Source organism: Salvia miltiorrhiza, chromosome 2, assembly GCF_028751815.1.
Source record: "Salvia miltiorrhiza cultivar Shanhuang (shh) chromosome 2, IMPLAD_Smil_shh, whole genome shotgun sequence".
Taxonomy (NCBI): Eukaryota; Viridiplantae; Streptophyta; class Magnoliopsida; order Lamiales; family Lamiaceae; genus Salvia; species Salvia miltiorrhiza.
The window spans coordinates 43,334,851-43,362,665 of NC_080388.1; the positions used below are offsets into that span (position 1 = coordinate 43,334,851).

General features: G+C 39.1%; 2 protein-coding genes across 2 annotated transcripts; both read right to left on the reverse strand.

Annotated features, from left to right (window-relative positions):
* Window positions 1-1,544: 1,544 nt before the first annotated feature.
* LOC131013587 (chlorophyll a-b binding protein of LHCII type 1-like) lies at window positions 1,545-8,025 on the reverse strand. The gene is made up of 3 exons (XM_057941714.1): window positions 7,637-8,025; window positions 2,181-2,313; window positions 1,545-2,076 (listed from the first exon to the last, which is right to left on the reverse strand). Exons 1-3 carry the CDS (start codon window positions 7,925-7,927, stop codon window positions 1,700-1,702), a joined length of 801 nt encoding a protein of 266 aa, XP_057797697.1. The 5' UTR covers window positions 7,928-8,025; the 3' UTR covers window positions 1,545-1,699.
* Window positions 8,026-18,537: 10,512 nt separating this feature from the next.
* On the reverse strand, window positions 18,538-25,538 carry LOC131013588 (chlorophyll a-b binding protein 21, chloroplastic-like). The gene is made up of 5 exons (XM_057941715.1): window positions 25,034-25,538; window positions 24,557-24,929; window positions 20,768-20,774; window positions 19,114-19,138; window positions 18,538-19,009 (listed from the first exon to the last, which is right to left on the reverse strand). The coding sequence occupies exons 1-5, from the start codon at window positions 25,455-25,457 to the stop codon at window positions 18,633-18,635; spliced, it is 1,206 nt and encodes a 401-aa protein (XP_057797698.1). The 5' UTR covers window positions 25,458-25,538; the 3' UTR covers window positions 18,538-18,632.
* Between the last annotated feature and the right edge of the window lie 2,277 nt (window positions 25,539-27,815).

A 27,815-nucleotide genomic window follows, 5' to 3' on the forward strand; every position in this document is an offset into this window, starting at 1 on the left:
TACGAGGTGAAAGGGCAAGAAGATAAAGTCTTGAAGTTAAAGAAGGCCCTATACGGACTAAAGCAAGCACCAAGGGCATGGAATAGCAGGATCGATAAGTACTTGGAGGAGAATGGCTTCACCAAATGCCCTCACGAGCATGCCCTCTACGTTAAAGTCAATGGAGAGGATATATTAATTGTGTGCTTGTATGTAGATGATTTGATCTTCACAGGAAATAATCCAAAGATGATTGATGAGTTCAAGAAGGCCATGTCAAAGGAGTTTGAGATGACCGACATTGGGCTGATGGCGTACTATCTCGGTGTGGAAGTCAAGCAACTCGAAGATGGGATCTTCATCACACAAGAAGTATATGCCAAGGAAATTCTCAAGAAGTTCAAGATGGAGGGCTGCAAAGCAATCAACACGCCAGTGGAATGCGGGATCAAATTATCCAAGAATGATGGAGGAGAAAAAGTGGACCCGACATTGTTCAAGAGCTTGGTTGGAAGTTTACGGTACTTAACTTGCACAAGGCCGGATATTCTTTATGCGACAGGACTCGTAAGTCGCTATATGGAAAATCCAACCACTACGCATTTTAAGGCGGCAAAGAGAATTCTTCGCTACCTCAAAGGTACGCTCAACTATGGCCTGTTCTATTCAAGTACTGATGATTATAAGCTTGTTGGGTATAGTGATAGCGATTGGGCCGGAGACAATGACGATCGCAAGAGTACAAGCGGATTTCGTATTTTTCATGGGAGACACTGCTTTCACCTGGATGTCAAAGAAGCAACCCATAGTCACACTGTCAACATGTGAAGCTGAATATGTGGCTGCCACATCCAGTGTTTGCCATGCAGTTTGGCTCAGAAGCCTATTAATGGAGCTTGGATGGCCACAAAAGGAGCCAACAACTATTTGCGTGGATAATAAGTCAGCAATCGCGCTCTCAAAGAATCCGGTGTTTCATAATCGAAGCAAGCACATTGACACCCGCTTCCACTACATCAGAGAATGCATCACAAAAAGGAGGTCCAAGTGGAGTATGTGAAATCACAAGATCAAGTTGCCGATATTTTTACCAAACCGCTCAAATTCGAGGATTTCGTCAAGTTCAGAATTTTGCTCGGAGTGACAAATCAAGTTTAAGGGGGAGTGTTGAATAAATAAACTTAATTTAGTAAGAATTCTAGAATATTAGTTTTTTCAAATATGGTGGCAATAATATGTCAAATATGGTGGGCAATAATTTGTCAAATATGGTGGCAATAATATGTCAAATATGGTGGGCAACAATATGTCAAATATGGTGGCAATCTCCACCTATAAATATGTATTTGTATTGGAGTTGTGATGTGCAGAAAAGAAAATAAGCAAATTTGCTTTCATAAGTTTTTCTCCATCATATACACACGCACACACACGTCCACATAGTAGCCAAAATTTAAAGAAATTCATTCCTCCAATATTTATTAATTTCTCCAATTATCCTTTTATACTCCAACACTCTACTCATTCCTTTTTAGTTCCAAATAGGTAACATTGACAGAAGAAAATAATTAATCATAGGGAGATGTATATATAGATCAGCATAATTAACCACAACGAATCCACATCTTTGACCAAGAAAATTTCACATTCCATTTTATTAAAATTCATAGATCAGCATCAAACAATACAAGTGAAAATTTGGTGCTACATCTTATGAAGTTCACTTTCCGGGGACAAAGTTGGTGGCGTATGACCAAGCATTGTTGTTAACGGGGTCGGCGAGGTGGTCTGCGAGGTTCTCCAACGGCCCTTTTCCGGTGACGATGGCCTGAACAAAGAATCCGAACATTGAAAACATGGCAAGTCTACCATTCTTAATCTCCTTCACCTTTAGCTCAGCAAATGCTTCCGGGTCATCGGCAAGCCCCAATGGGTCGAAGCTACCGCCCGGGTACAACGGATCCACGACTTCCCCGAGGGGCCCACCGGCAATTCTGTAGCCCTCAACGGCTCCCATTAGGAGCACTTGGCTAGCCCAGATGGCCAAGATGCTCTGTGCATGAACCAGATTCGGGTTGCCCAAATAATCAAGTCCACCTACATCATATATTCAAATGTTTATATATAAATATTTATAGTAAAATGCTCATTTAGTATAACTAAAATTAATAGAAATGTTATGTGCTCGAATAGAGTCTCACCCTCGCTGAAGATTTGAGAGCCGGCCTTGAACCAGACGGCTTCCCCGAACTTGACGCCGTTGCGGGCCAAGAGCTCCGGGAAGACGCAGCCGAGGGCACCCAGCATGGCCCACCGGCAATGGATCACCTCGAGCTCACTGATACACTCTCAATTAGTGTTGAGTTCTTCGAGTGAACTCTAACTCCCAAAAATGCAGGAAATAACAAGATTTTCAGATAGCAGCAGGATTTTCATTCATTAAAGAAAAAGCAACTAGGGTTTTACATCTATTTAATGGCACGCAGGCCTTCGGTTATGCTAGCAAACAAAAGAAACAACTGGACCTGCACTCCTAACAAACTCCCTGGGACCAGCAGCTTTGATATCATCCCACGATATAATCCTTGAATTTGTTGGGGGGCCGAGTAACTCTTGTGGGCCTTGCATGGTGTGGACCTTCATCCTTTTTGATTGGGCTTGGGCTAGTGGTATCATTGGGCACCGCTGGTTCAGACGTATCATTCCCCACCGCTTCTGAAACCACCTTGTCCTCAAGGTGAAACTGAGGAAAATCACGCTTGAATTCTTCAAGATCCTCCCACGTTGAGCTCTCCGGGGGCTCGCCTGACCATTGAACCAAAACTTGGGGACACACCTTGCCGCGAGAGAGTATTTGACGTGCCGAGCAGACTGCCACTGGGGTAAGCATCGGCTGGCCATGTCTTGAGTCTGGTGGCAGTTGACATACCAACTCGGAACCATCTCCTTTAAAAGGCTTCAAGGAAGATACGTGAAAGACGGGATGAATGCGGCTAGTCGGGGGCAAATCCAGTCGGTACGCCACGACTCCAATTCTCTCCGTGATCTGGAATGGACCATAAAAACGTCGCGCCAGTTTAGGAGACACACGACCAGCAATAGAAGTTTGGCGATAAGGTTGCAATTTGACTAACACCTTATCCCCAACCTGGAACTCCAGCTCTCGACGCGCACGGTCCTCCTTTTGCTTCATCCGCTGCTGAGCTTGGGCAAGGGTGGCCTTGAGTTGTTTGAGGAGTTCATCGCGCTCAACTAATAACTCTTCAATTGCTTGAATCTTGGATGATCCAGGCACATACGAAGGGATGCTCGGAGGCAGTCGGCCATAGAGAGCTTGGAAGGGGGTCATACGGATACTTTCACAGTATGAGGTATTATAGGAGTACTCTGCCCAATTCAAAAATTGAAGCCATGTGGTGGGCTTGGAGTGGGAGAAGGCCCGTAGGTACTGCACGATGCCACGATTGACCACCTCCGTTTGGCCGTCCGTTTGAGGATGGTAAGCGGTGCTATGATGGAGCTTAGTACCTGAAAGCTCGAACAAGTGGTGCCAAAATTTACTCAAGAAAATCGGATCACGATCCGAAATAATCGATGATGGGAACCCATGATATTTGACGACGATGTCCATAAAGAGAATAGCGACCGAAGAAGCGGTGAAGTGCGTCTGTAACGGCCCAAAATGGGCAGACTTAGTTAGGCGGTCAACCACGACCAAAATCACCGTATAATGGCGAATGAGAGGCAATCCAACAATGAAATCCATGGTAATATCCTCCCAAACACGGGCAGGAACGGGAAGAGGTTGCAACAATCCCGCTGGTGGTTGTGTGGAATACTTCGTTTGTTGACACGTTAGACACGTAGACACGTAGTATTCAACGGAACTGCGCATTTTTGGCCAATAGAAGGTTGCAGCCAGCCGCACTAGTGTGCGTTTTACCCCACCGTGACCACCCATAGGCGTAGCATGAGCCTCATGTAAGAGATGAGGAATGAGAGTGGAAGCGGCACTGATATAATACCGGCGTCTGAAAAATAAAAGTCCCTCTTGAACAGAGTAGTCCGGCGACAGTTTCTGGTCTTGAAACTTGGCGTGGAGGTCTAGCAAGTCTGGTAAAGTAGCATTTTCTTGCCGAATAACATCCAATAATTCAGAGACAGGTTTGCTAGTACCCGAAAGAAGAAAGAGTTGTGGTTCAGCATTGGTGGTCTCCTCTGGCAGACGTGAGAGGGCATCAGCCGCCCTATTAGAAGTACCAGTCCGGTACTCTATGCGAAAATGATAGCCTAAAAGCTTACTCACATATCGTTGCTGCTCCGGCGTTTGAATTACTTGCTGAAACAACTCCTTAATGCTCTTGTGATCAGTGCGCACCACAAAGAAACGCCCTAAAAGGTATTGTCGCCATTTGCGGACTGCCTCTGTTATTGCATATAACTCCTTGATATAGACAGAGGCTGCTTGAAGGCGAGGGCCTAGCTTCTTGCTGAAAAAAGCTAGAGGGTGGTTTTCCTGCATTAGAACAGCCCCTACCCCCACGTCGGAAGCGTCAGTTTCCACCACGAATTCGATGGCAAAATTGGGCAGATGAAGCACCGGTGCTGTGGTCATGGCTTTCTTGAGGAGTTCAAAAGCACCTTGCGCTCCTGACGACCATATAAACGCACTCTTTTTCAGTAAGTCCGTCAACGGCGCAGCAATGCCGGCGTAACCCCTGATAAAACGCCGGTAGTAACCGGTGAGGCCCAAGAAAGCACGAAGGTGACGGATGGCAGTCGGGGAAGGCCATGTGACCATAGACTCAATCTTGTCCGGGTCTGGTTTGACGACACCATTCGTGATAATGTGTCCCAAGTAATCAATAGTGGCTTGTCCAAACACACATTTAGACAACTTCAAAAAATAGTGATTAGTAGAAAGGCACTCAAAAATAGTACGAAGATGGGAGATATGAGATACCAAGTCGGGGCTGTACACCAAAATGTCGTCGAAGAATACCACAACGAACTTATGGAGCTGGTCCGTGAAAATGTTATTCATCATGGCCTGAAAAGTTGAGGGAGCATTACAGAGACCGAATGGCATCACAAGGAACTCGAAGTGGCCATCGGCTGTGCGGAAAGCCGTCTTATGAATGTCTTTACCATGAACCCGAATTTGATGGTAACCGGATCGGAGATCCAATTTAGTAAATACTCTAGCAGCACCAAGATCATCAAATAATTCATCGATGGTCGGAATAGGGAAATGGTCGCGTACCGTGACTGCATTGAGGGCGCGGTAATCGACACAAAATCGATAAGTGCCATCCTTCTTACGAACAAGTAGCACCGGAGAAGAAAAGGGGCTCCGACTAGGACGGATAATACCTTGCTTCAGCATTTCGGCTACCAACTTGGCCATCTCGCATTTCTGGAACTGTGGGTAACGGTACGGTCGAACGTTGACCGGGGCAACGTTGGGTAGCAAGTGAATCCGGTGATCTATAGCTCTGTGGGGTGGAAGGCCGGTGGGCTCCTTAAAAAGATGGCGGTACTGCTGTAATATGGGCTTTAACTCCACTGGGCTGGTAACATCTTCTATATTCATGTTGGGCCCAAGCGTGATATTAGTGTTGGATTCTAAAGAAAATAAGGAATGAGGCCCATTGTCTGGAACAGCCCGAACCCAAATTTCGAAAACTTGGTCCACTGATTCAGAGGAGATCAAGGAAAGAAACTGTGAAAAAGTAACAATCGGAGTCGCCGGTGGAGTATCGCCTTGCAACACCACTCGTTTACCGCTAAGGGTAAATGCCATCTCTTGTTTGGCATAGTCGTGGGTGACGGCTCCCAATCCTTGGAGCCATTGAATACCTAAGACGACATCCGGACCACCAATTGCCAAAACGTACAGATCGACCTCAAAGGAATTGTCTTGAATAATGAGCGGAACAGCCGGGCAGATGTGCGTACAGGGTAGGAAATCACCGTTGCCCACAAACACTCGGAATGAAGGTATTGCTCGCAGAGGTAAGTGCAGAGCTTCCACCAGAGTGGGATGGATGAAGTTATGCGTGCTCCCACTATCCACAAGAGCACGTATAGTGCGATCGCGAACTGTTCCTGTGAGCTGGAGAGAACGAGGGCTCGTGGAGCCAGAGAATGAATGTAAGCTAGATATATCGCCCACCGTGGTTTCATCTGCAACCTCGTCTTGTGGTAGTTCCTCAAGATCGGCTTCGTCTTCTTGATCCGTACCCAATAGCAGGAAGAACTTGCTGCGGCAGCGGTGAGATGATGACCATTTTTGGTCACAATTATAGCATAACCCCTTCTCTCGTTTGTCTTTGATTTCTGCTGCCGTGAGGCGTTTGACGGGAAGGGAAGGGGCTGATGGAACAGGGGAAGAAGGACCTGACGATGAGATTGGCGGAGGGCGCGCCGGCGGCGATGTCAATGGTGGCGGCGAAGTGGGGGCAGACATAGAGCTTCGTGGGGGTATAGCCGTGAGCGGCGCCACCTTCAGCGGCCACCGTTGCGGTGGGCGCAAGTCCTGCTTGGCCTCTTCCAGTCGAGATTCATACGCCCGCGCCAAGGCAAAAGTTTCCATAAGAGAAGAAGGCCGAGAAATGCTTAGCTCCCGACGAATGTCGGCTCGGAGACCTGTGATGAAGAAACTGATGAGAAGGTGTTCTGGGAGCCCCGTGACCTGGTTCATTAGCTCTTCAAACGATGACTGAAAATCAGTCACAGTAGACGTTTGAGTGAGCTTAGATAGAGCACCCTGAGGGTCCGAGAACAGAGTGGAACTGAAGCGGTCTGTGAGACCAGAAAGGAACGCCGGCCATGAAGAGAGGAGGTTGTTGGCTTTCGCCCACTGGAACCAAGAAGCAGCCTTACCGTCCATGTGGAACGATACTATGCGAAGGCGAATATCGTCCGGGGTACCATGAAAGTCAAAAAAACTCCTCAATGCGAAAGATCCAACCATGAGGATCGGATCCATCAAAACGAGGCACGTCCATTTTCATGGAACGAAGTAAGGGCGAGATATCGGCCGGTGGAACTGGATCTGGCGGCGGGCGGTGTGGAGGCCGAGAAGAGCCGGAAGCAGAGTAGCGGAACCCAGGTGTGATACGAGAATGCAGATCTGCAAAACGGGACTCGACCGATGTCATAAATTGTTGGATGGTGGTGGAATGGGCGAGTTGTTGAGATTCCAGTTGGGCTTTGAGTGAATTGATGGCAGCGAGGATGTCAGAGTCAACCATGGTGAAAAGGAGAAAAAAAAGGCAATGAAAGCACCAATTGATACACTCTCAATTAGTGTTGAGTTCTTCGAGTGAACTCTAACTCCCAAAAATGCAGGAAATAACAAGATTTTCAGATAGCAGCAGGATTTTCATTCATTAAAGAAAAAGCAACTAGGGTTTTACATCTATTTAATGGCACGCAGGCCTTCGGTTATGCTAGCAAACAAAAGAAACAACTGGACCTGCACTCCTAACAAACTCCCTGGGACCAGCAGCTTTGATATCATCCCACGATATAATCCTTGAATTTGTTGGGGGGCCGAGTAACTCTTGTGGGCCTTGCATGGTGTGGACCTTCATCCTTTTTGATTGGGCTTGGGCTAGTGGTATCATTGGGCACCGCTGGTTCAGACGTATCACTCACGGTTCTTGGCGAAGGTCTCGGGGTCAGCAGAAAGTCCGGCGGTGTCCCAGCCGTAGTCGCCGGGGAATTCTCCGGTGAGGTAGCTTGGGGCCTCGCCGGAGAATGGGCCTAAGTACTTAACACGGTCGGGGCCGTACCATGGGCTGCCGGAGGAGACTGCAGGCTTTTTGATGCTCTTTCTCATTGAGACTCTGCCGTTTCCGGCGGTCTCTGAGGCGGCGGGAGAGAGCTTCACCGCCTGTCCGGCGAAAGAGGGGGAAGAAAGAGCCATTGAAGAGGCTGCCATTGTATTAGTAAGAAATGGAAGATTGAAGTTTTGGGTTTTGCAAAGAAATTTGGGATTGGGAGATGAAGAGATGTAAGTTATTTGGTAGTTGTATATAGAGTAGTAATGTAGGTTGATGATATGGATATCAGAATATCCCTGTATTGTGTGATTGGGTTTCAAGATTTCATGTTGAGTTGGCAATCTCTTGGCCATCTATTTTAAAATTTTGACAAAGAGGGTCCCAAATTCCACCAGGAAATCTATCCGTCAGTTAAGATCTTAATGTTGTTACTAGGGCTGGAAAAATATACCGTTTTCGGTATACCGGCCATACCGTACCGTAAAATACCGCAAAATATCGAATTTAAGGTATACCGGTTTTTTTGGTAAGGTATGATACCGTACCAAAGATTTACGGTAAGATAAAAGTATGAATTTTCCAAATACCGGGGTATACCGGTGTATACCGATACCGCGGTATATACCGAAAAAATTAATAAATATCATATTAAAGGTATATACCAGAATACAGTATGATACCGTATTACTGGTATACCGAATATTACTGCATATACCGGTGATGCGGTATCATACCTTATTCTGGTATACCTTAATATTCGGTATATACCGGTAATAAGGTACAATACCTTATTCTGATATACCGCAGTTGTCTGTATATATTGGTATACCGAAAATCGCGGTATATATCGTATCAAAATCTATAGTTTTAAAATATATAATATTTATTTTTATGTCTATATTTTTAAAAATATTTATAAATTTTATAAAAGGGTGTATAAAAGCTATATTATGTGAATATATACAATTGTACATGAATTTATAAATATCATCAAATGATACAAAAATAAATAAAATATAGTATATAGTATAAGTCATACAATAAAATAAAATTGTTTATTTTGATATTATAGTATAGTTATAATATATAACTAAAATTATTGTTTTACAATAGATTATACATCTAACTTATAATAGTTACATATATAATAGCATAGTTATAATATTAGTATTATATTATAAATAATATTACGTCTAACATATAAATTATATGTAACTTATAACATCTATATAATTTACTATATATTACATGAATGCATACAAGTATGCGAATAAAAAAATCATCAAATGATATAAAAGTGAATAAAATATAATATAGTATGTAAGTTATATAATTTAATATAACTGAATTATTTATATTGATATCATAACACAGTTATAATATAATATTATATATTATATAACTAAGATTATTGTTCTACAATAAATTATACATCTGACGTGTAACATCTATGTATATAATAGCATAGCTATAATTAATATTGATATTATATTATTACTTAGATTACATCTAACTTATAAATCTCATATAACTTATAACATCTATATAGTATATAGTATATACTATATAACTTATAAATTTATAAATATCATCAAATGATACAAAAATAAATAAAATATAGTATATAGTATAAGTCATACAATAAAATAAAATTGTTTATTTTGATATTATAATATAGTTATAATATATAACTAAAATTATTGTTTTACAATAAATTATACATCTAACTTATAATAGTTACATATATAATAGCATAGTTATAATATTAGTATTATATTATAAATAATATTACTTCTAACATATAAATTATATGTAACTTATAACATTTATATAATTTATTATATATTACATGAATGCATACAAGTATGCGAATATAAAGTACGATATACCAATTGAATTTTTTCGATTTTGATAATACCGATTATTGTGATATACCGTTAAAGTGCAGTATACCGTGAAAGTACGGTATACCGAAATTCGGTAAGGTATACCGAAATAAAGGTACGGTAAAGGTTTTGTATATTCTCCATACCGTACTTAAGGTATACCGAACTAAGGTATACCGTAGGTAAAGGTAAGGTAAAGGTATGAATTTTCTCCATACCGGAGGTAAAGGTAAGGTATAAGGTATGGTCGATTTAATAAGGTATACCGTACCGTGCCACCCCTAGTTGTTACGATAATACTCCCTCAATCTCATTTGTATTGACTTTTTATTTTTTGGCACGAAAATTAAAAAAAATATTTATTTATGAATTAAATAGGTGGAGAGCTTTACTTTTGCCCAATTAAGAGCCCTTATTTTTACTATTTTAAAAAAGAAGCCAATACAATTGGGATAGCCCAAAATGGCAAGGGTGCCATACAAATGGGGCGGAGGGAGTATTTACTTATAATTAATTTATATTATTATAGCGTATGAAATATTTATATATAAATTATTTTTATAATTAATTTAAATATGATCAAATTAAATTAGTAGTACAATATTTGAAATAATATTAATCTCAATCACTTTCACCAATTAAATTTTAATTGTAGATTGTAATAATAGAAATACCTTTTCATATAAATATTCATTTGATGAAGTTTAAAAAAAGTTGGTGTGGGATTGAAGATTTTAGAACACAAAAAAATATGTAAATTTGAAGTATGATATGATGTATGATTGATGTGTTGTATTTGTTGTTAATCGTATATAGATAATATTTATTAAATTTGTACAAATTCTTTTAAATTGATAGATAAGAAATAATTTAATTAATCATCTGAGTATCATCTCATATGTGGACATAATAAGACTAGATAATCATCTGGAGCTCTAAAAACCACATATGACATTTGAACGTCCGAATTTTGAAAACCATATCGTCTGGAATTTGAAATACCATATCTGATTTTTGAGTATCATCTTATCTAAAGTTTGAAGATTATAACTTACTTATGGGTATTATGTTGAGTTTAGAGTTTGCAAAACTATAATTGAGTTATGAGAATAAACATGTCATCTCTGACTTCCGAACACCATCACTTCTGGGACTTGAAAAATATAACTGGGTTTTGAGCATCATCTTGTCTGAAACTTGAAATACCATAATCGAGTTTTGAGCATCATTTTGTCTGAAGTTTGAAAGACCACAATTGACTTGTGAGCATCATCTTGTCTAGAGTTTAAAAGATCATAATTGAGTTCTAATAATTTCGCCTTGTACTTATGAGCATCATCTCTAAAACTTGAAATACCAAAATTGAGTTATGAGCATCACCTCGTCTCAAACTTTAAACGACATCATTCAAATTTAAAATCATATTCAATCATTTAATTTAATGATCAGCTCTCTAGTAAATGAAATTCTAACAATTTAAATAATAGTAAAAATTAAAATTTTAATAATAATTTATTATTTGAGTTTAGTAATTCATAGTAATTAATACTCTAATAAATCTATTATGCCATATCTAGTGCTTGGTGATTATATTTAAAATTTATATTTTATATATCTTTTTCTTGATTTTTTCCCAATAAAAAATAAAATTACAAAGTTAAAATTATTTTAGCTAAAGATAGTAAAACAATGATTAATAATCTAGAATTAAGAAAAAAAATATATTTAAAAGTAAAAGTGAATCATTTTTTACGCCAGAGAGCGATATTTAAATTGAGTTGAATTATTTATAAAGAATTTAGAAAATTAAGAATAGAATGATTCTAAAGTGCCACATAGGATTTAGAATTGATGTGAGCTCTCTAATATGTATCCTATTATGTAATAGATAGATTAAAACATATAAATAATACTCTCCCGATCTCCCCCTCTCATTACTAATGTCTCAATTATTATATTGGGACATAATGTTTCATACCTTTTTCATTAAAAGATTAATCATTTAAAGTATTATTAACAGTGGGTCCAACTTATTTTATACACCAACGACTCACTTTAATTATATACTAATTACATTTTTCTTATTTTACATGCTCAAAAGTAATGAGACATTACTAATGGGAGAAAAAAAGTAGTCATTTAGGACATTTATACCTTAATAAAAATACGCAGCTACAAAGTTTCCCTCATGATTTCTTATAAGTCCGGTGGCATTCTCCTCCTTAAAATACGCAGAATCAACCCCACAACAATTCATCATGTTGGGATTTCATGTCAGCCCTGACATTAATCAATACCGCGCGCTCGGGATCCAAGGTGGTCGATGAGCACTCAACGAGCACAAAGGTGAAATAAGGAGTAGGAAAAATCCATGACGATTCATATTAATCCCAAATTGATGATTCCTGTGCCCACAACAATTCTCTCTCCTATGTGATATTTTAATTTTTATTTATCTAAAATCCTCCATCGTCTAATTACTTTGATATTGATTTATTATTTAATTTTATATTTTTAATAATAATTCTCTCTTTCTCAACATAGAAATCTTGACCCCAAACATAAAAATTTCCATAAAATACAAAAAATTATTTATTTCTTTTTTCATTCTCATTTATGTCTTTCTTTTTTCCTAAAAAACATGCATAATTTGGTTAATAAAAATATTTGATATATTATGTATTATTAATACTTGCAATGCAATGTTTGAAATTTGTTGAGAAACATAACTAATTATTCTAATAAATTATATTTTATAAATATAAATGAGTTTGAAAAATTATTAGGTATTATTTACAAATTTGAGATAGAAATTGCAACTAAAATCATTTTTAAAAACGAGGTTGAACATTAATCGACATGTTTAAGCGATTTTTATAATTTATAATATTTTGTTGTTTATTCAATTTATTTATTAATGTTACTTAAAAATGTTCGGGTTGTTATTACGACAGATATTTAATAAAAATTCTTGGATTTCTTGCAAGATGTCGTATATTCAACGATTGCAATAGTTACATTTACACATTCAAATGAATTTGTGTAATTAGCGAGTAATGTTACATGTTCAACCTATAGATTACTCGCAAGAGAACGAGATCTATCGTTTTGTAATGAGTTAACCCAAGTCAGATTCCACGAAGAAGACTTAGCATGGTTTTGATTTATGTGTTACACACGTAAAAGCAATAAATCCTACACATTTTATCCAATGTTTCAAGTATAGTATCTAAAATAATAAGAAATAAATTCAAGATAATAAATAAATAAAAGTTCAACGATTAAAGATTCTAGAGCGATGGATCATCTTCTCGGGAAATTTATAAGCCAGTGAAAATATTGCACAATTCATGAACCCGCAAAATTATCCTAACGTATGTGCTCAAACCATAGCTTTCAAATTTAAGCTTGCAGTCTACGCTAATTAAATCATATGAATTAATCAATTATTAGACTATACGTTTCCAATTAAGTCCAACCACGGTCAAGCAACGAGTTCTTTCTCTCGATCTCACACGTTGCAAACACAACAAAACAATGATCAATTGCTAAATCGAAAATCAAACAACTGAATTGGATAATGTGCATAAAAAATTCACAAGCAAATCAATTAAATCCAAGTTAAGCTCCAACCGTAGATTAGAAATTAGTTCATCATAGCGCAAACATTCATCCAGGACAAAAAAAAATCAGTCAAGTAAAACTTAAAGAGAAAGTAATTTAAATTCTCACAAAAGTAGCTTCAATTCTTCTAACAATGATATTTGTAGAGAAAATTTGCAAAATATATGTGTTTCTACCTTTTTCTACCAAATCTAGAGTAATGAAATTAAGAGAATATAGTTGAGTGTTAAGTGAAAAAACTACTATTCCCACTTAAATTCTCGTAAAAAGAATGTCATGGTCACCCAAGGATGAGGGTCACCCTAGGGTAACTAAGGCTCCTGCAAAAAAACGCATCTTGATGTAAAGTCACCCTAGGGTGACTGTCACCTTGGGGTGACACTGCCTCCAGCCAATTTGTTGCTCTCGATGCTCTCTAAGAGCATCTCCACTCGCTGGTGCGAGTGGAGTGTCGATCCGGGTCGCTGGGAGGCTGCCAGCGTTGGAGACCCGCCCTGATGCGAGGCGGTGTCTTAACTAAGACACGGAAGGGAGGAAATGATTGGTGCGTCTTCCGGACGCGCCCCATTTAAAAAAAATAGAAATTCATTTTTTAAATTTAAAATAGCCGTTGCAATTTTTTTTTTAAATTCGACCGTTGCTGTAAACGGTTATTTTTTGTTTTATTAATTTTTTTTTCCTTTTTTCCCTTCTATAAATACCATTCTTCCACAATATCAAATTCACCACTTTCTCAACTAGAATTCTCTCTTTAAAATTTTTTTAATCCCAACAACAATTCTCTCTTCTACATTTTGCTTATATTGGATCTCGAATTCGATGAATACCTTGAGCAACAAGGCGGTTCGAGGCTTCCAATGATGGGATTTGCTCCATTTTCGCAAGCCTCCAATGTCTTGGCTACGGGAAATCTTCTCACGCCGGCGGCGAACGCCAACGTCCAAGAAGAGCCGGAGGCGGTGAGGCCGAAAGCCAAGGGCACCCGCGTTGCATATTCTAGCGAGGAGTCCGAGCTCGTGGCAATCTTGTGGGCGGAGCAACCCACAATCCTATTTTGGGGACCTCCCAAAGGTTGCTCCAATATTGGGGAGCAATCGCGGAGAAGTTCAACGCGCTCAATGAGTCGGGAGCGCCGCCGCGAAAGGCGGAACATCTCAAGTCCCACTTCGTCCGTGTCCAAAAGGAGACGAAATTCTTTGAGGGCTTCTACAACAATTGCAAGGAGAATTGGGGGAGTGGTATGAGCAACGATCAAATCACCCAACAAGCCCAGACGATGTTCGAGGCGAATTTCAAGAAGCAATTCTCCTACATCAAAGCTTGAAAAGTGCTTCGCGAATGTGAAAGATTCATGTTGCAAGCCGGGGATGTCCACTCCGCAAAGAAGTCGAAGGGCTCCGATGGTGGAGCAACCACCGCTTCTTCGGAGCCGAGTGTCATGACGAGGCCCCAAGGCCAAAAAGCGGCAAAGCGAGACAAGGGCAAGGCGAAAAAGGGAGAAGGGTCTTCTGGAGGAGGTTCGACGTTCTCCGACGCTCTCAAGAAGGTGGCCGAAAGCATGAGGGAGCATGCTCTCAAAACGAGGGAAATCGCCGAGGTCAAAAAAATGCAAGCCGAGATGAAACGGGAGGAGATGGATATGAAGCTCTTGAACAAGGACACGACGGGTATGACGGAGGCACAATTGACCTTGCACAACCACCTAGTCCAAGAAGTGCTCAAGCGTCGAGGGCTTATTTAAATTAGAAAATTATTATTTTTTTATTTTATTATCGTATTTTAATTATGTTTTAAATTTTATTTTAATTATTGTAATGTTTAATTTTATTTTTAATGAAATTGAGAATTTAAAAATAAAAGTGTAGAAATATGAATTTTGTGGAAATGGAGATCTAAGACATCTAAGCACCAATGCATTGGAGAGGGGTGTGTCTTAGGTGGGTGGGGACCACCATCTAAGACACCCCCTAAGACACCATGCATTGGAGATGCTCTAAGAGCATCCACAGCGCCAAAGTCGAAGCCGGTGTCGATCCGGGGCGAAGGAGTCGGCCGCGCGCTGGAGGGGCGCCCAGATGCGAAGCGGGGTCGAGGCTTCAACACGGGGCGAGAGAGGAGAGGAGACGGCGCGTCCGAAGGACGCGCCCAATTTAAAAAAAATATATAAAAAAATCGGTAATTTTGGCAAAATTCGACCGTTTTCAATTTTTGTTTTTTTTTTTTAAAAAAAAAAACGACCGTTGCAAATTCAACGGCTATTTTGATTTTTTATTTTTTTTTCTTTTTTCCCCTTCTATAAATACCACTCTTCCTTCCATTCTTTCAAATTCACCAACATCTTCAACTACAATTCTCTCCCAAAAACAATTCTCTCTTCTACATTTCGAAAGATGGATCGTGAATTCGATGAATACATGGAGCAACAAGGCGGATCGAGGGTTCCAATGATGGGGTTTGCTCCATTTTCACAAGCCTCGAATGTCTTGGCAACGGGAAATGTTCCTACGCCGGCGGCAAACGCCAACGTTCAAGAAGAGCCGGAGGAGGTGAAGCCGAAAGCCAAGGGCACCCGTGCTGCATATTCTAGCGAGGAGACCAAGCTCGTGGCAATATTGTGGGCGGAGGCAACCCACAATCCTATTTTGGGGACCTCCCAAAAGTTGCTCCAATATTGGGGAGCAATCGCCGAGAAGTTCAACGCGCTTAATACGTCGGGAGCGCCGCCGCGAAAGCCGGATCATCTCAAGTCCCACTTCGCCCGTGTCCAAAAGGAGACAAAATTCTTCGAGGGCTTCTACAACACCTGCAAGGACTACTGGGGGAGTGGTATGAGCGACGATCAAATCTTCCAACAAGCCCAGACGATGTTCGAGACGAATTTCAAGAAGCAATTCTCCTACGTCAAAGCTTGAAAAGTGCTTCGTGACTGCCAAAGATTCACGTCGCAAGCTGGGGATTTCCACTCCGCCAAAAAGTCGAAGGGCTCCAATGGTGAAGCAACCACTACTTCTTCGGAGCCGAGTGTCACGGCGAGACCCCAAGGCCGAAAAGCGGGAAAGCGAGACAAGGGCAAGGCGAAGAAGGGAGAAGGGTCTTCGGGAGGAGGATCGGCGTTCTCCGACGCCCTCGAGAAGGTGGCCGAAAGCATGAAGGAGCATGCTCTCAAAACGGGGGTAATCGCCGAGGCCAAAAAAATGCAAGCCGAGATGAAACGAGAGGAGATGGATATGAAGCTCTTGAACAAGGATACGACGGGTATGACGGATGCACAATTGGCTTTGCACAACCACCTAGTCCAAGAAGTGCTCAAGCGTCGAGGGCTTATTTAAATTAGGAAATTATGTTATTTTTTATTTTATTAGCGTATTTTAATTATGTTTTTAATTTTATTTAAATTATTGTAATGTAGAATTTTAATTTTAATGAAATTTGAATTTTAAAAATAAAAGTGTAGAAATATGAATTTTGTGGAAATGAGGATCTAAGCACCCACCTAAGACACAATGCATTGGAGAGGGGTGTGTCTTAGGTGGGGCCCACTCCTAAGACACCCCTCTAAGACACCACCATTGTGGATGCTCTAAGTGAGCTTGGACTCACTGTCACACTAGGGTGTAGGCATGGGAATCGGGTCGGGATCGGGTACCCTACCCGAAAAAATAGGGTACCCGATTCCGAATAAGACCAAAATCCTATACCCGAACCCGAAAAAAAATCGGTACCCTAATACCCAACTCGGGTACCCGAGTCGGGTATTCGGGTACCCTAAATTACCCGGTCAAAATTGAATCTTTCAAGTCAAACAGTGAAAATCGGGTATTTCGGGTATTAGGGTACCCGAAGTACCCGATTTGGCTTAATCGGGGTACCCTAATACTCGAAATACCCTATTTTTTATAAAAAAAATTCAAAAATGTAGCCCCTATTTTCAGCCTTTCCCTATATAATTGTATATGTTTTTAATTCCATGTATTAACAAATAATATATAACATCAAATCAAAAATCAACAAGCACAAATCTCAACTCCCAAGTCTAAAATTTTAAATTAAAATTGAATTTTAATTCAAAATTTTACAGATTTTTAAATTAAATTTAATTAAATAATTTAAAATTTATTAATTAAAAAATCGGGTATTTCGGGTATACCCGATACCTGAATTTTTAACACCCTAAGTACCCGAACCCGACCCCGACCCCTAATTTTTCGGGTATAGGGTACCCGATACCCGATTTTTTCGGGTCGGGTAATCGGGTACCCTATACCCGAACCCTATCTTCCCACCTCTACTAGGGTGACTTGAATTTCTTCTTTCCTTTTTGAAATGCTTTATTTAATCTTCAAGTTTTCCACATTCCGGCACCGTTGTTTTCTTCCATTTCAAGTCACGATTACTTGACTCCACAAAATTAATAAATAAGCTCAACTCGACAAAATAAGATCAAAACCACTCTAAACTATACGACTCCACAAGAAAACTACAACTAAAAGATCAAGAAAATGACACATTAAACGACAAACTAGAACAAGTAATAAAATTATTTTTTAATTGTATTTGAGATGTGTACGATTAAATAGATTTTACACATGTGTAATTGGTTGAACAATTAATATTGTTTAGGATCATCATCGTGCTCCATCATGACTAACGATTCTAGATGGTAAAACCCACCTTAATATAAAATTATTTCTATGATTTCTACTTATAAATTATTACGTAAATTGATGTATACGTCGAAATTCAACAATTACAAACTCGTATATACTTCCTCTGTCCCTGAAGCATCTTCTTTTATTTCATTTTTCGTTTCTCCCCAAAACATCTTTCTAATCTATTTTTGGAAATAATTTCACTAAGTATTATTCATACCATTTCCATATATTTATACACACTGCCACTATTGAATCCACTTTTTAATTTTAATTGGTCCATTAATCATCATCATCATCATTATTTTGTGAGACCCTTCCACACTTATCAAATACACATTGTTACAAAGAAAATAATATGAATCTCCAAAAAGAATTCAATTTTTGAAATGAGCGCATGCTATTAATAATATGTGGCTCTGAACTTTTCCACAAATAAAAGAAATATATTAAAACACGGCTCTCGAATTAGAGAAAATATAACGAGACATAAATTACTACATTTGGGTTATAACTTAATTGATGGAGTGCGCGACTGCATAATATAAAGATGGGGCAAATAGCTAAAATCAACAATTAATAAAATATGAAAATGAATCCACTTCTCCGAGGGCAAGAAAAATTAACATTCGATTTCATTAAAATCATGGATATCAGCATCAAACAATACAAATTAATGAGAATTTGGTGGTGCAACAATTGGATCACTTTCCGGGGACAAAGTTGGTGGCGTATGACCAAGCATTATTGTTAACGGGGTCGGCGAGGTGGTCGGCAAGGTTCTCCAACGGCCCTTTTCCGGTGACGATGGCCTGAACAAAGAATCCGAACATTGAAAACATAGCAAGTCTACCATTCTTGATCTCCTTCACCTTTAGCTCGGCAAATGCTTCCGGGTCATCGGCAAGCCCCAATGGGTCGAAGCTACCGCCCGGGTACAACGGATCCACGACTTCCCCGAGGGGCCCACCGGCAATTCTGTAGCCCTCAACGGCTCCCATTAGGAGCACTTGGCTAGCCCAGATGGCCAAGATGCTCTGTGCATGAACCAGATTCGGGTTGCCCAAATAATCAAGTCCACCTACATCATATATTCAAATGTTTATATATAAATATTTATAATAAAATGCTCATTTAGTATAACTAAAATTAATAGAAATGTTATGTGCTCGAATAGAGTCTCACCCTCGCTGAAGATTTGAGAGCCGGCCTTGAACCAGACGGCCTCTCCGAACTTGACGCCGTTGCGGGCCAAGAGCTCCGGGAAGACGCAGCCGAGGGCACCCAGCATGGCCCACCGGCAATGGATTACCTCGAGCTCACGGTTCTTGGCGAAGGTCTCGGGGTCAGCAGAAAGTCCGGCGGTGTCCCAGCCGTAGTCGCCGGGGAATTCTCCGGTGAGGTAGCTTGGGGCCTCGCCGGAGAATGGGCCTAAGTACTTAACACGGTCGGGGCCGTACCATGGGCTGCCGGAGGAGACTGCAGGCTTTTTGACGCTCTTTCTCATTGAGACTCTGCCGTTTCCGGCGATCTCTGAGGCGGCGGGAGAGAGCTTCACCGCCTGTCCGGCGAAAGAGGGGGAAGAAAGAGCCATTGAAGAGGCAGCCATTGTGTTAGTAAGAAATGGAAGGTTGAATTTATGGGTTTTGCAAAGAAAATTGAGAGATGGATGGAGAAATGCAAGTTATTTGGTAGTTATATATAGAAGTAGGTTTTTTTTTTTGCAGGCGATAGAGGTGGTGTTTTTGCTTGATGATATGGAATTATGGATATTATAATAGTATCTCTCTTTTTTCGATTGGGTTTCAAGATTTTATGTTGAGTTTTTTTTTTGATAACAGATTTTATGTTGAGTTGGCAATCTCTTAGCCATCCTTTTTTTTTTTAATAAAAAATTAGGCGATAGATGTATTGTTTTTTGCTTGATGATATGGATATTATTATCTCTTTTTTCGATTGGTCTTCAAGATTTTATGTCGAGTTGGCAATCTCTTGGCCATCTATTTTAAAAAATTGACAGAGAGGGTCCCAATTCCGACCAGGAAATCTATCCTTGAGTTAGGATCTTGATGGTGTTACAATAGCATCAATGCACGCATGTGTTGTATGTATATCTTCTATACATAGTTTATTAATTTGGTGAAATAAAATATACTATAGAAAAAATTATTAACAGGGATGATATACTAATAAGATATATATAGGCCTGTGTAGACAACAATTTATTCTGACATGTTACACGACTACATAAATAATATATCCTCGTTAAATTATACACTATAATTATTTTATGGTCACAAAATATGGTTCCATCTACAATTTGAAGATAGGATATTAAATATATTTTTTGTATATGGCTTGCACAAATTGAGAATCTAAATAAATTACTGAGAAAAACATCAATTTTCCCCAATTTGATTAATTAATGTATATATAATAATGAAAGCACAAATAGAATGAAATTATTTCTTATGACAGTACTCAAATATAAAATTAATTTAGAATTTATTGTTAGTTTTTTATACTCTCTCATCTTAATTCAATAGGCCACAAGGCTTAGACACAGATATTAAGAAAACGAATAGTTTTATAATAAAACATGATAGAGAAAGTAACTTTTTTTAATGATATATTTGTCTAAAAAGTAGGAGAGAAAATAAAGAAGAGATAATTACGTGTGAAGTACAACGTCATTTGGTGTAAATAATGAGTTATGTGAGAATATTTGTTATGTATTAACTTTTTATTTTAAGAAGCGATTTATTGAAATGGAATGTCCAAATAAAAAAATATAGTCTACTGAATTGGGACGGATGGAGTATAACAAAATAATGGCCACTTGCTTGCTATTTTACTATCAACATTGTAATATACAATAATAAATCACAAATTAATAGGAACGAAGAAAATATAGACTCCCCATAATTTCCTTTCACAATAATCAATATCATTAACAATCACCATTAAAATTTAGTTAAAAAAAAAACAATCACCATTAAACACAATTAGGGATGTCAATGTAGCCCGAAATCCGTGGGCCGACCCGAATAATCCCGACAAAATTAGAGGGTTAGAGTTGAAAAATCGCAACCCGAAAAAACCTCCAGCCCGATTAGCCCGCACCCGACTAACCCGGAACTCGATAGGGCTAGCCCGAAAACCCGATGGGCTGGCCCGGTGGGCTGACGGAATTGTGACTGATGCATCCAGTTACAACTTCTGCTATGTTTAGATCTATGGTATTTGCTTAAATATATATAAATGTAGCTTCATTAAAAAAAGTAAAATTAATTAGTTAGAATATATGTGTGTGTGTGTGTGCAATCTCATTAAAAAAAGTGAAATTAATTACGGATTTTTTGTAGAAATTGATTATTAGTATCTCATTAGTTAGAAATTAATTATTAGTATCTCATTTTAAAGTGATACCATTTTTTTTTCAGTCAATGAGAAGTGCATGGCAAATCCACTAATTATTCAGTAATAATCCAGATTGATTCTAGTGCATTGATACATGTTAAATTTTACTATCTCATTTTAATATAATTTTGTTTATGTAATCTTGAATATTTTATATTTTTGCATTTCATGCTTTGCTATATAATTTATATCTTTAATATCTATGTATATTTTATACATTATACATTAGATCATTAGGAATAATAAAATACAAATGATAATTTTATTTTTACGCCTTTAATCTGATTAGCCCGATGGGCTAGCCCGAAACCCGAAAGTTTAGGGTTAGGGTTGAAGATTTACAACCCGAAAAAATCTCCAACCCGATTAGCCCGCACCCGACTAACCCGGAACCCGATAGGGCTAGCCCGAAAACCCGATGGACTGGCCCGATTGACATCCCTAAAAACAATAGAATCGGTGCATGCATTTTGTCAAATTTTCATTGGCTAAACGGAGATACTCAAACCCTTCGCTTGAGATTTTTTATGCCAGAAAATCCAACGTTGGATAAGTTGCCAATGTGCATGCCACGTCATCAAAATGTAACCAACCAATCAAAACACAGATAGTTATAATCTCCAAAGATATATATGACCCGTATAAAAGGGCATGGCCATGCAAATCATCCAAACCCACAAACAAATACTTCACCCGTTCCGTCGTGTTTTTCTTTTTGAGTTGTCTCATTTATCTTATCATATTTTTATATTTGATAATGATTTTACACTACAAACAATATGAATGCCACACTTTACATATTTTTACTACACTAATTATATATTCTTCAATAATCGTGCCCAAAATAAATGGGACAAGCCTAACGGGACGGAGGGAGTATAATATTCCAAGTCATAAATTACTATTTTTTTAGGGTAAACTGCATGAAAATTCTTGATCTTATACCAAAATCTGGTTTTTTGACAAACTTTTTAATTGTAGCAAAAAGTATAACAACCTTGCAATCGGTTGCAATGTCGGTCCGGAGACATTTTTCCCCCAACTCGATGCTGAGGTGGATCTCCGAAAAGCTGAGATGGCTAGTCGGGCCGGCTAATGAAACAGTGTCGTTTCCATTTGCATAAAACGACGCCGTTTTAGCAAGAAATAAATCGGTTGCAATACATATAAGGATTAAGGATTCAATCAAACTTATCTCACCATCTCTTCTTTCTATTGTTCTTCCCTCTCCTTCGATAAAATTCTTCCAAAAATTCATCCAATTTCTAGAAATGACGTTGTTTTGGTCCCAATCGAAAATGATGTCGTTCAGTCATTGCACACACACCAGGCCATGAATCAGGGGCGGGCCAGGCCCCCAAAGACAAGGGGGGCAAATAAAAAAAATTAAAATAACTTCTATAAAAATTATATAATAAAATATTTTTATAATAATTTTCTACGATCACTCATATTCTAAAAGCGATGTAATATTAACTGTCTCAAAAATTTGTTTCTCAATATAAGTAACTAAATAATCATTCATCCAAAAATCACTCATTCGATTTCGAAGCTGACTTTTGGCAATTTTCATAACAGAAGCTCTTTCCATAGTTGCAGTTGTCACAGGTAAAACAAGTGCAAGTTTAATAAGCTTATACACCAATAAATATACAATATCTCTTTTTGTCTTCACCATCTCCATTGCAAGACTTACTAATTGGTGCAAATTTAACTTATTTCTCTTTTTTCCGATCTCCAAGTTAGACAAAAGAAAAAGAATGTAGTTTATCAAAGTCAACTTTTTTCCAATCTCCACATTTTGCCCCTTTTGTCTCAAAATTTTGGTGGGGCAAACTTTTTTTTATATAATAATAATTATACACATATTAATATAATAAGTATACTATTTTTTTGGGGGGGAGGGGGGGCAATTGCCCTACCACCTCATAATGTGGCTCCGCCCATGCCATGAATACAACTAATTTTTGCCAGATCGGATAAAACCCACACGTAAGCAGTAAACCCTAATTGAATTTAGACGGAAAATGTCTATGTACTGACATTCAACCAATTTCAAGGTCGTTATATTTTTTGCTACAGTAAAAAAGTTTGTCAAAAAACCAAATTTTGATATAAGGTCGAGTATTTTCACGCAATTTACCCTTTTTGTTATAACTTAATTGATGGAGTGTGCGACTGCATGATATAACGATGGGGCAAATAGCTAAAATCAACAATAAATTATCAAAATGAATCCACATTGTTAGAGTATTTCTATACTCTATTTTTTAGTTGTCATTGCTGTAGACTAAAGTGAGTCTCTTCAGGAGTTTCTTGGACTGTTTCTACCAGAGTAGCTTCTTCAGTCTCTTGTCTGGCAGTTTTCTCTCTCTACGGGTTTTTTGTTTGAGATAGGCTTGGACCTTCAAGTTTGCTAATGAGTCTTTATTCCTAGGGCTTTTATGAACCCTATTCAGTGCCGCCTCAAGTAATCCCTTCGATGAGCCGCCGTCTGGAGCCTGCAGCCTGTCACGAGCCCATACTTCCAAGAGCCCAATCTTCTTCTAGGGTTTGGCTATTTATTGGTGATGAAGAGATTTCGAATGTGCTGCTGCTATCTTTCTTATTCTCTTTATTTTGAGAGAGTATTTTCGTGCAGTAGGAGAGCATACAGTTCGTGTGTGAGTGTGCTGTTGATTCTTGCTAGTTTTCTTTGGAAGCGTGAGTTGGTTTTATGTTCGTTCATCTGTACTCCAGCTTGTTGGAGTGTTTATTGTTGTTGGTTTGAATGTGGATTGAGTATCAATCAAGTTTGTGAGAGTGAGTTTTATCTTGCTCTCGGTAGTTCACATAGGTGACGATTTGGAAAGAAATAGAGGCTAGGAAGATCGAGTCTTCGTGTGTAAGTCCTTTGTATTTCTTATCTTCACTAGTGAACTGTTGGAACTGGGCGTGGCCCCCCAGACGTAGGTGTGTTATCACCGAACTGGGTAATCATTGTTGGTGTCTTGTATTCTTTACTTTCCGCTTGATTTTCTTTGAGTATCACAGCTTACTCTTTTTGTGTGTGGTCGAGACAATTGATTGTTGGATAGGTACAATTTCACACATATTTGAGAGCATGAAAAATTTACATTCTATTTCATTAAAATCACAGATATCAGCATCAAGCAATACAAATTAATGATAATTTGGTGCTGCGCCATATACATCTTATGAAGTTCACTTTCCGGGGACAAAGTTGGTGGCGTATGACCAAGCATTGTTGTTAACGGGGTCGGCGAGGTGGTCGGCAAGGTTCTCCAACGGCCCTTTTCCGGTGACGATGGCCTGAACAAAGAATCCGAACATTGAAAACATAGCAAGTCTACCATTCTTAATCTCCTTCACCTTTAGCTCAGCAAATGCTTCCGGGTCATCGGCAAGCCCCAATGGGTCGAAGCTACCGCCCGGGTACAATGGGTCCACGACTTCTCCGAGGGGCCCACCAGCAATTCTGTAGCCCTCAACGGCTCCCATTAGGAGCACTTGGGTAGCCCAGATGGCCAAGATGCTCTGTGCATGAACCAAATTCGGGTTGCCCAAATAATCAAGTCCACCTACATCATATATTCAAATGTTTATATATAAATATTTATAATAAAATGCTCATTTAGTATAACTAAAATTAATAGAAATGTTATGTGCTCGAATAGAATCTCACCCTCGCTGAAGATTTGAGAGCCGGCCTTGAACCAGATGGCCTCTCCGAACTTGACGCCGTTGCGGGCCAAGAGCTCCGGAAAGACGCAACCGAGGGCACCGAGCATGGCCCACCGGCAGTGGATCACCTCAAGCTCACGGTTCTTGGCAAAGGTCTCGGGGTCAGCAGAAAGTCCGGCGGTGTCCCAGCCGTAGTCGCCGGGGAATTCTCCGGTGAGGTAGCTTGGGGCTTCGCCGGAGAATGGGCCTAAGTACTTAACGCGGTCGGGGCCGTACCATGGGCTGCCGGAGGAGACTGCAGGCTTTTTGGTGCTCTTCCTCATTGAGACTCTGCCGTTTCCGGCGGTCTCTGAGGCAGCGGGAGAGAGCTTCACCGCCTGACCGGCGAAAGAAGGAGAAGAAAGAGCCATTGAAGAAGCAGCCATTGTATTAGTAAGAAATACAAGTTCTGAATTTATGGGTTATGCAAAGAAAGTTGGGATTGAGAGATGGAGAAAATGGAAGTGAAGTGGTAATGACATATAGAGGTAGTAATGTAGGTTGATGATGTGGATATCCGAATATCTCTCTAATCTTTTATTGGGTTTCAAGATTTCATGTTGAGTTGGCAATCTCTTAGCCATCTATTCTGAAATTTCACAAAGAGAAGGTCCCAAATTCCCATCATGAAATCTATCGGTTTAGAGATGTTGATGTTGAATTGTCAAATAACTCAAACATCCATACACTGAAACATAAAAATAGTATGCTCGAAAAAAAAAACACAAAATCAAAGCTTTAATTGATACATGTGGTTAGTCTTTTGTGTTGTTAATTACAAGTTATTAGTGGAATTAAAAAAAATCAACACCTAATAGTTATCGTTGTTGTAACGATTAAGTGAATATCGTGAAAGTTTATTGTATTAATAATTAAAATATGGTTGAAAGAAAGAAAAATGTGAGAGGGCTTCTTCCTATACTTATAAATTTTATTGGACCCATAAATGATAAGTATTTTTTTGTCCACAATAAGTGTAGCATGAATGAGAGGACACAAACTTTAAGAAAATATTGAGAAATGTATATAAAGGAGAAATGATCCCATCAAAATTAATTTATTAAATAATTAATAAATAGTTTATGAGATGAGTTTTTGATAAATATTGTATGTGAGAATGAAGTTAAAAGTATAAAGATATTGTTGGGAAAAGTGGCGAATAAATATTCACGAGTGTCAAAATAAATGACACTTGCACAGCGGAACCAGGATAATTCTTTTCCCTCTTGCTGGATTACAAAATGGGATCCAAACCAAGAAAAATATTTGGTGCAAAATATAAGAAAATATGAGACAAGAAGTTTTACGTGGAAAACCCAAAATGGGAAAAACCACGAGACCGTAGTCTAGAAATCTTCCACTATGTATATAGTAGGCTTACAAAATTCTCCCTACACAAAATAGGGGAAACACAAATCTCAAGTTTAATAACTTGGAAAACACAAGAGGACTGAGCTACTATTTTAAGAGAGATGAAAAAATCCTATGATTTTTCCTCACAATTTTCTTCTCTCAAAAAAAGCACTCACCAAACTCTCTCTTGTTGCCTCACTTTTCTTTTCTCTTCTGCACACTCTCATTTGGCAGAATGAGCCTCAATTTATAGGCAAAATTGAGCTGCCGATTGTTGAAAAATGAGCAGCAGCAATTGTTGAAGCTGCAATTGTTGAACTTCAATTAATCTGCACAACTAATATATAGTCAAAAAGTTGTGGCTCAAATGTCAAAAGGTTTGGGGCCCACATCAAAGTGGAAGACAAACTCAACAATTCTCCCCCTCCACTTGATGTGGGGATTCAACTAGACCTGCTTCACGTTTGCAGATCTCAAACTTATCTCGGGGTAAGGACTTGGTAAACATATCTGCACCATTCTCATCGGTGTGGATCTTCTCGAGCTGCATTAGTTTTCTTTCAAGTACATCTCGAATCCAGTGATATCTCACATCAATATGTTTCGTTCTCGAGTGAAAACTCGAATTCTTACTCAAGTGAATTGCACTTTGACTGTCGCAGTAAAGCACATACTTCTCTTGCTTCAAGCCCAACTCTTGTAGAAACTTCTTCAACCACAACACCTCTTTGCAAGCTTCCGTCACAGCAATGTACTCAGCTTCCGTTGTGGATAATGCCACGCATTTTTGAAGTTTCGATTGCCACGAGATAGCTCCCCCTGCAAGTCTCATCAGGTATCCAGATGTGGATTTCCTGGAATCTATGTCACCAGCCATGTCTGCATCCACATATCCTTCAAGTAGAATATGGTTATCACCAAACTTCAGACAAAGTTTAGAAGTACCTCTCAGGTACCGAAATATCCATTTCACTGCTGTCCAATGCTCTTTTCCTGGGTTTGAGAGAAATCGACTAACCACACCAACTGCATGAGCGACGTCAGGTCTAGTGTATATCATAGCATACATTAGACTCCCCACCGCAGAAGCATATGGAATCTTTTGCAATTCTTCCTTTTCTGTCTCACTTGTCGGGCATTGTGCTGAACTTAGCTTCATATGACCCGCAAGTGGAGTGGCGACTGGCTTCGACTTGCTCATTCTAAATCTTTCAAGAACTTTCTCAATATATTGTTCTTGAGATAACCAGAGCTCCTTGCTCTTCCTATCCCTGAAGATCTTCATTCCAAGGATCTGCTTAGCCGCGCCTAAGTCTTTCATCGCAAAAGACTTGCTTAGCTCTTTCTTCAGCTCATCAATCTTGCTGGCATCATGGCCTACAATTAACATA

What these genes read in the sequence shown, in the direction of transcription:
- LOC131013587 (XM_057941714.1), bottom strand. Translation starts at nt 7,927, where the DNA reads ATGGCAGCCTCTTCAATGGCTCTTTCTTCCCCCTCTTTCGCCGGACAG. An exon ending in CCTTCGCCAAGAACCGTGAG is followed by an intron (nt 2,314 to 7,636) that starts TGATACGTCTGA and finishes TGTATCAGTGAG; the next exon opens with CTCGAGGTGATCCATTGCCG. An exon ending in CTCTCAAATCTTCAGCGAGG is followed by an intron (nt 2,077 to 2,180) that starts GTGAGACTCTAT and finishes TATATGATGTAG; the next exon opens with GTGGACTTGATTATTTGGGC.
- LOC131013588 (XM_057941715.1), bottom strand. Translation starts at nt 25,457, where the DNA reads ATGGCTGCTTCTTCAATGGCTCTTTCTTCTCCTTCTTTCGCCGGTCAG. An exon ending in CTCTCAAATCTTCAGCGAGG is followed by an intron (nt 24,930 to 25,033) that starts GTGAGATTCTAT and finishes TATATGATGTAG; the next exon opens with GTGGACTTGATTATTTGGGC. An exon ending in CTCTCAAATCTTCAGCGAGG is followed by an intron (nt 19,010 to 19,113) that starts GTGAGACTCTAT and finishes TATATGATGTAG; the next exon opens with GTGGACTTGATTATTTGGGC.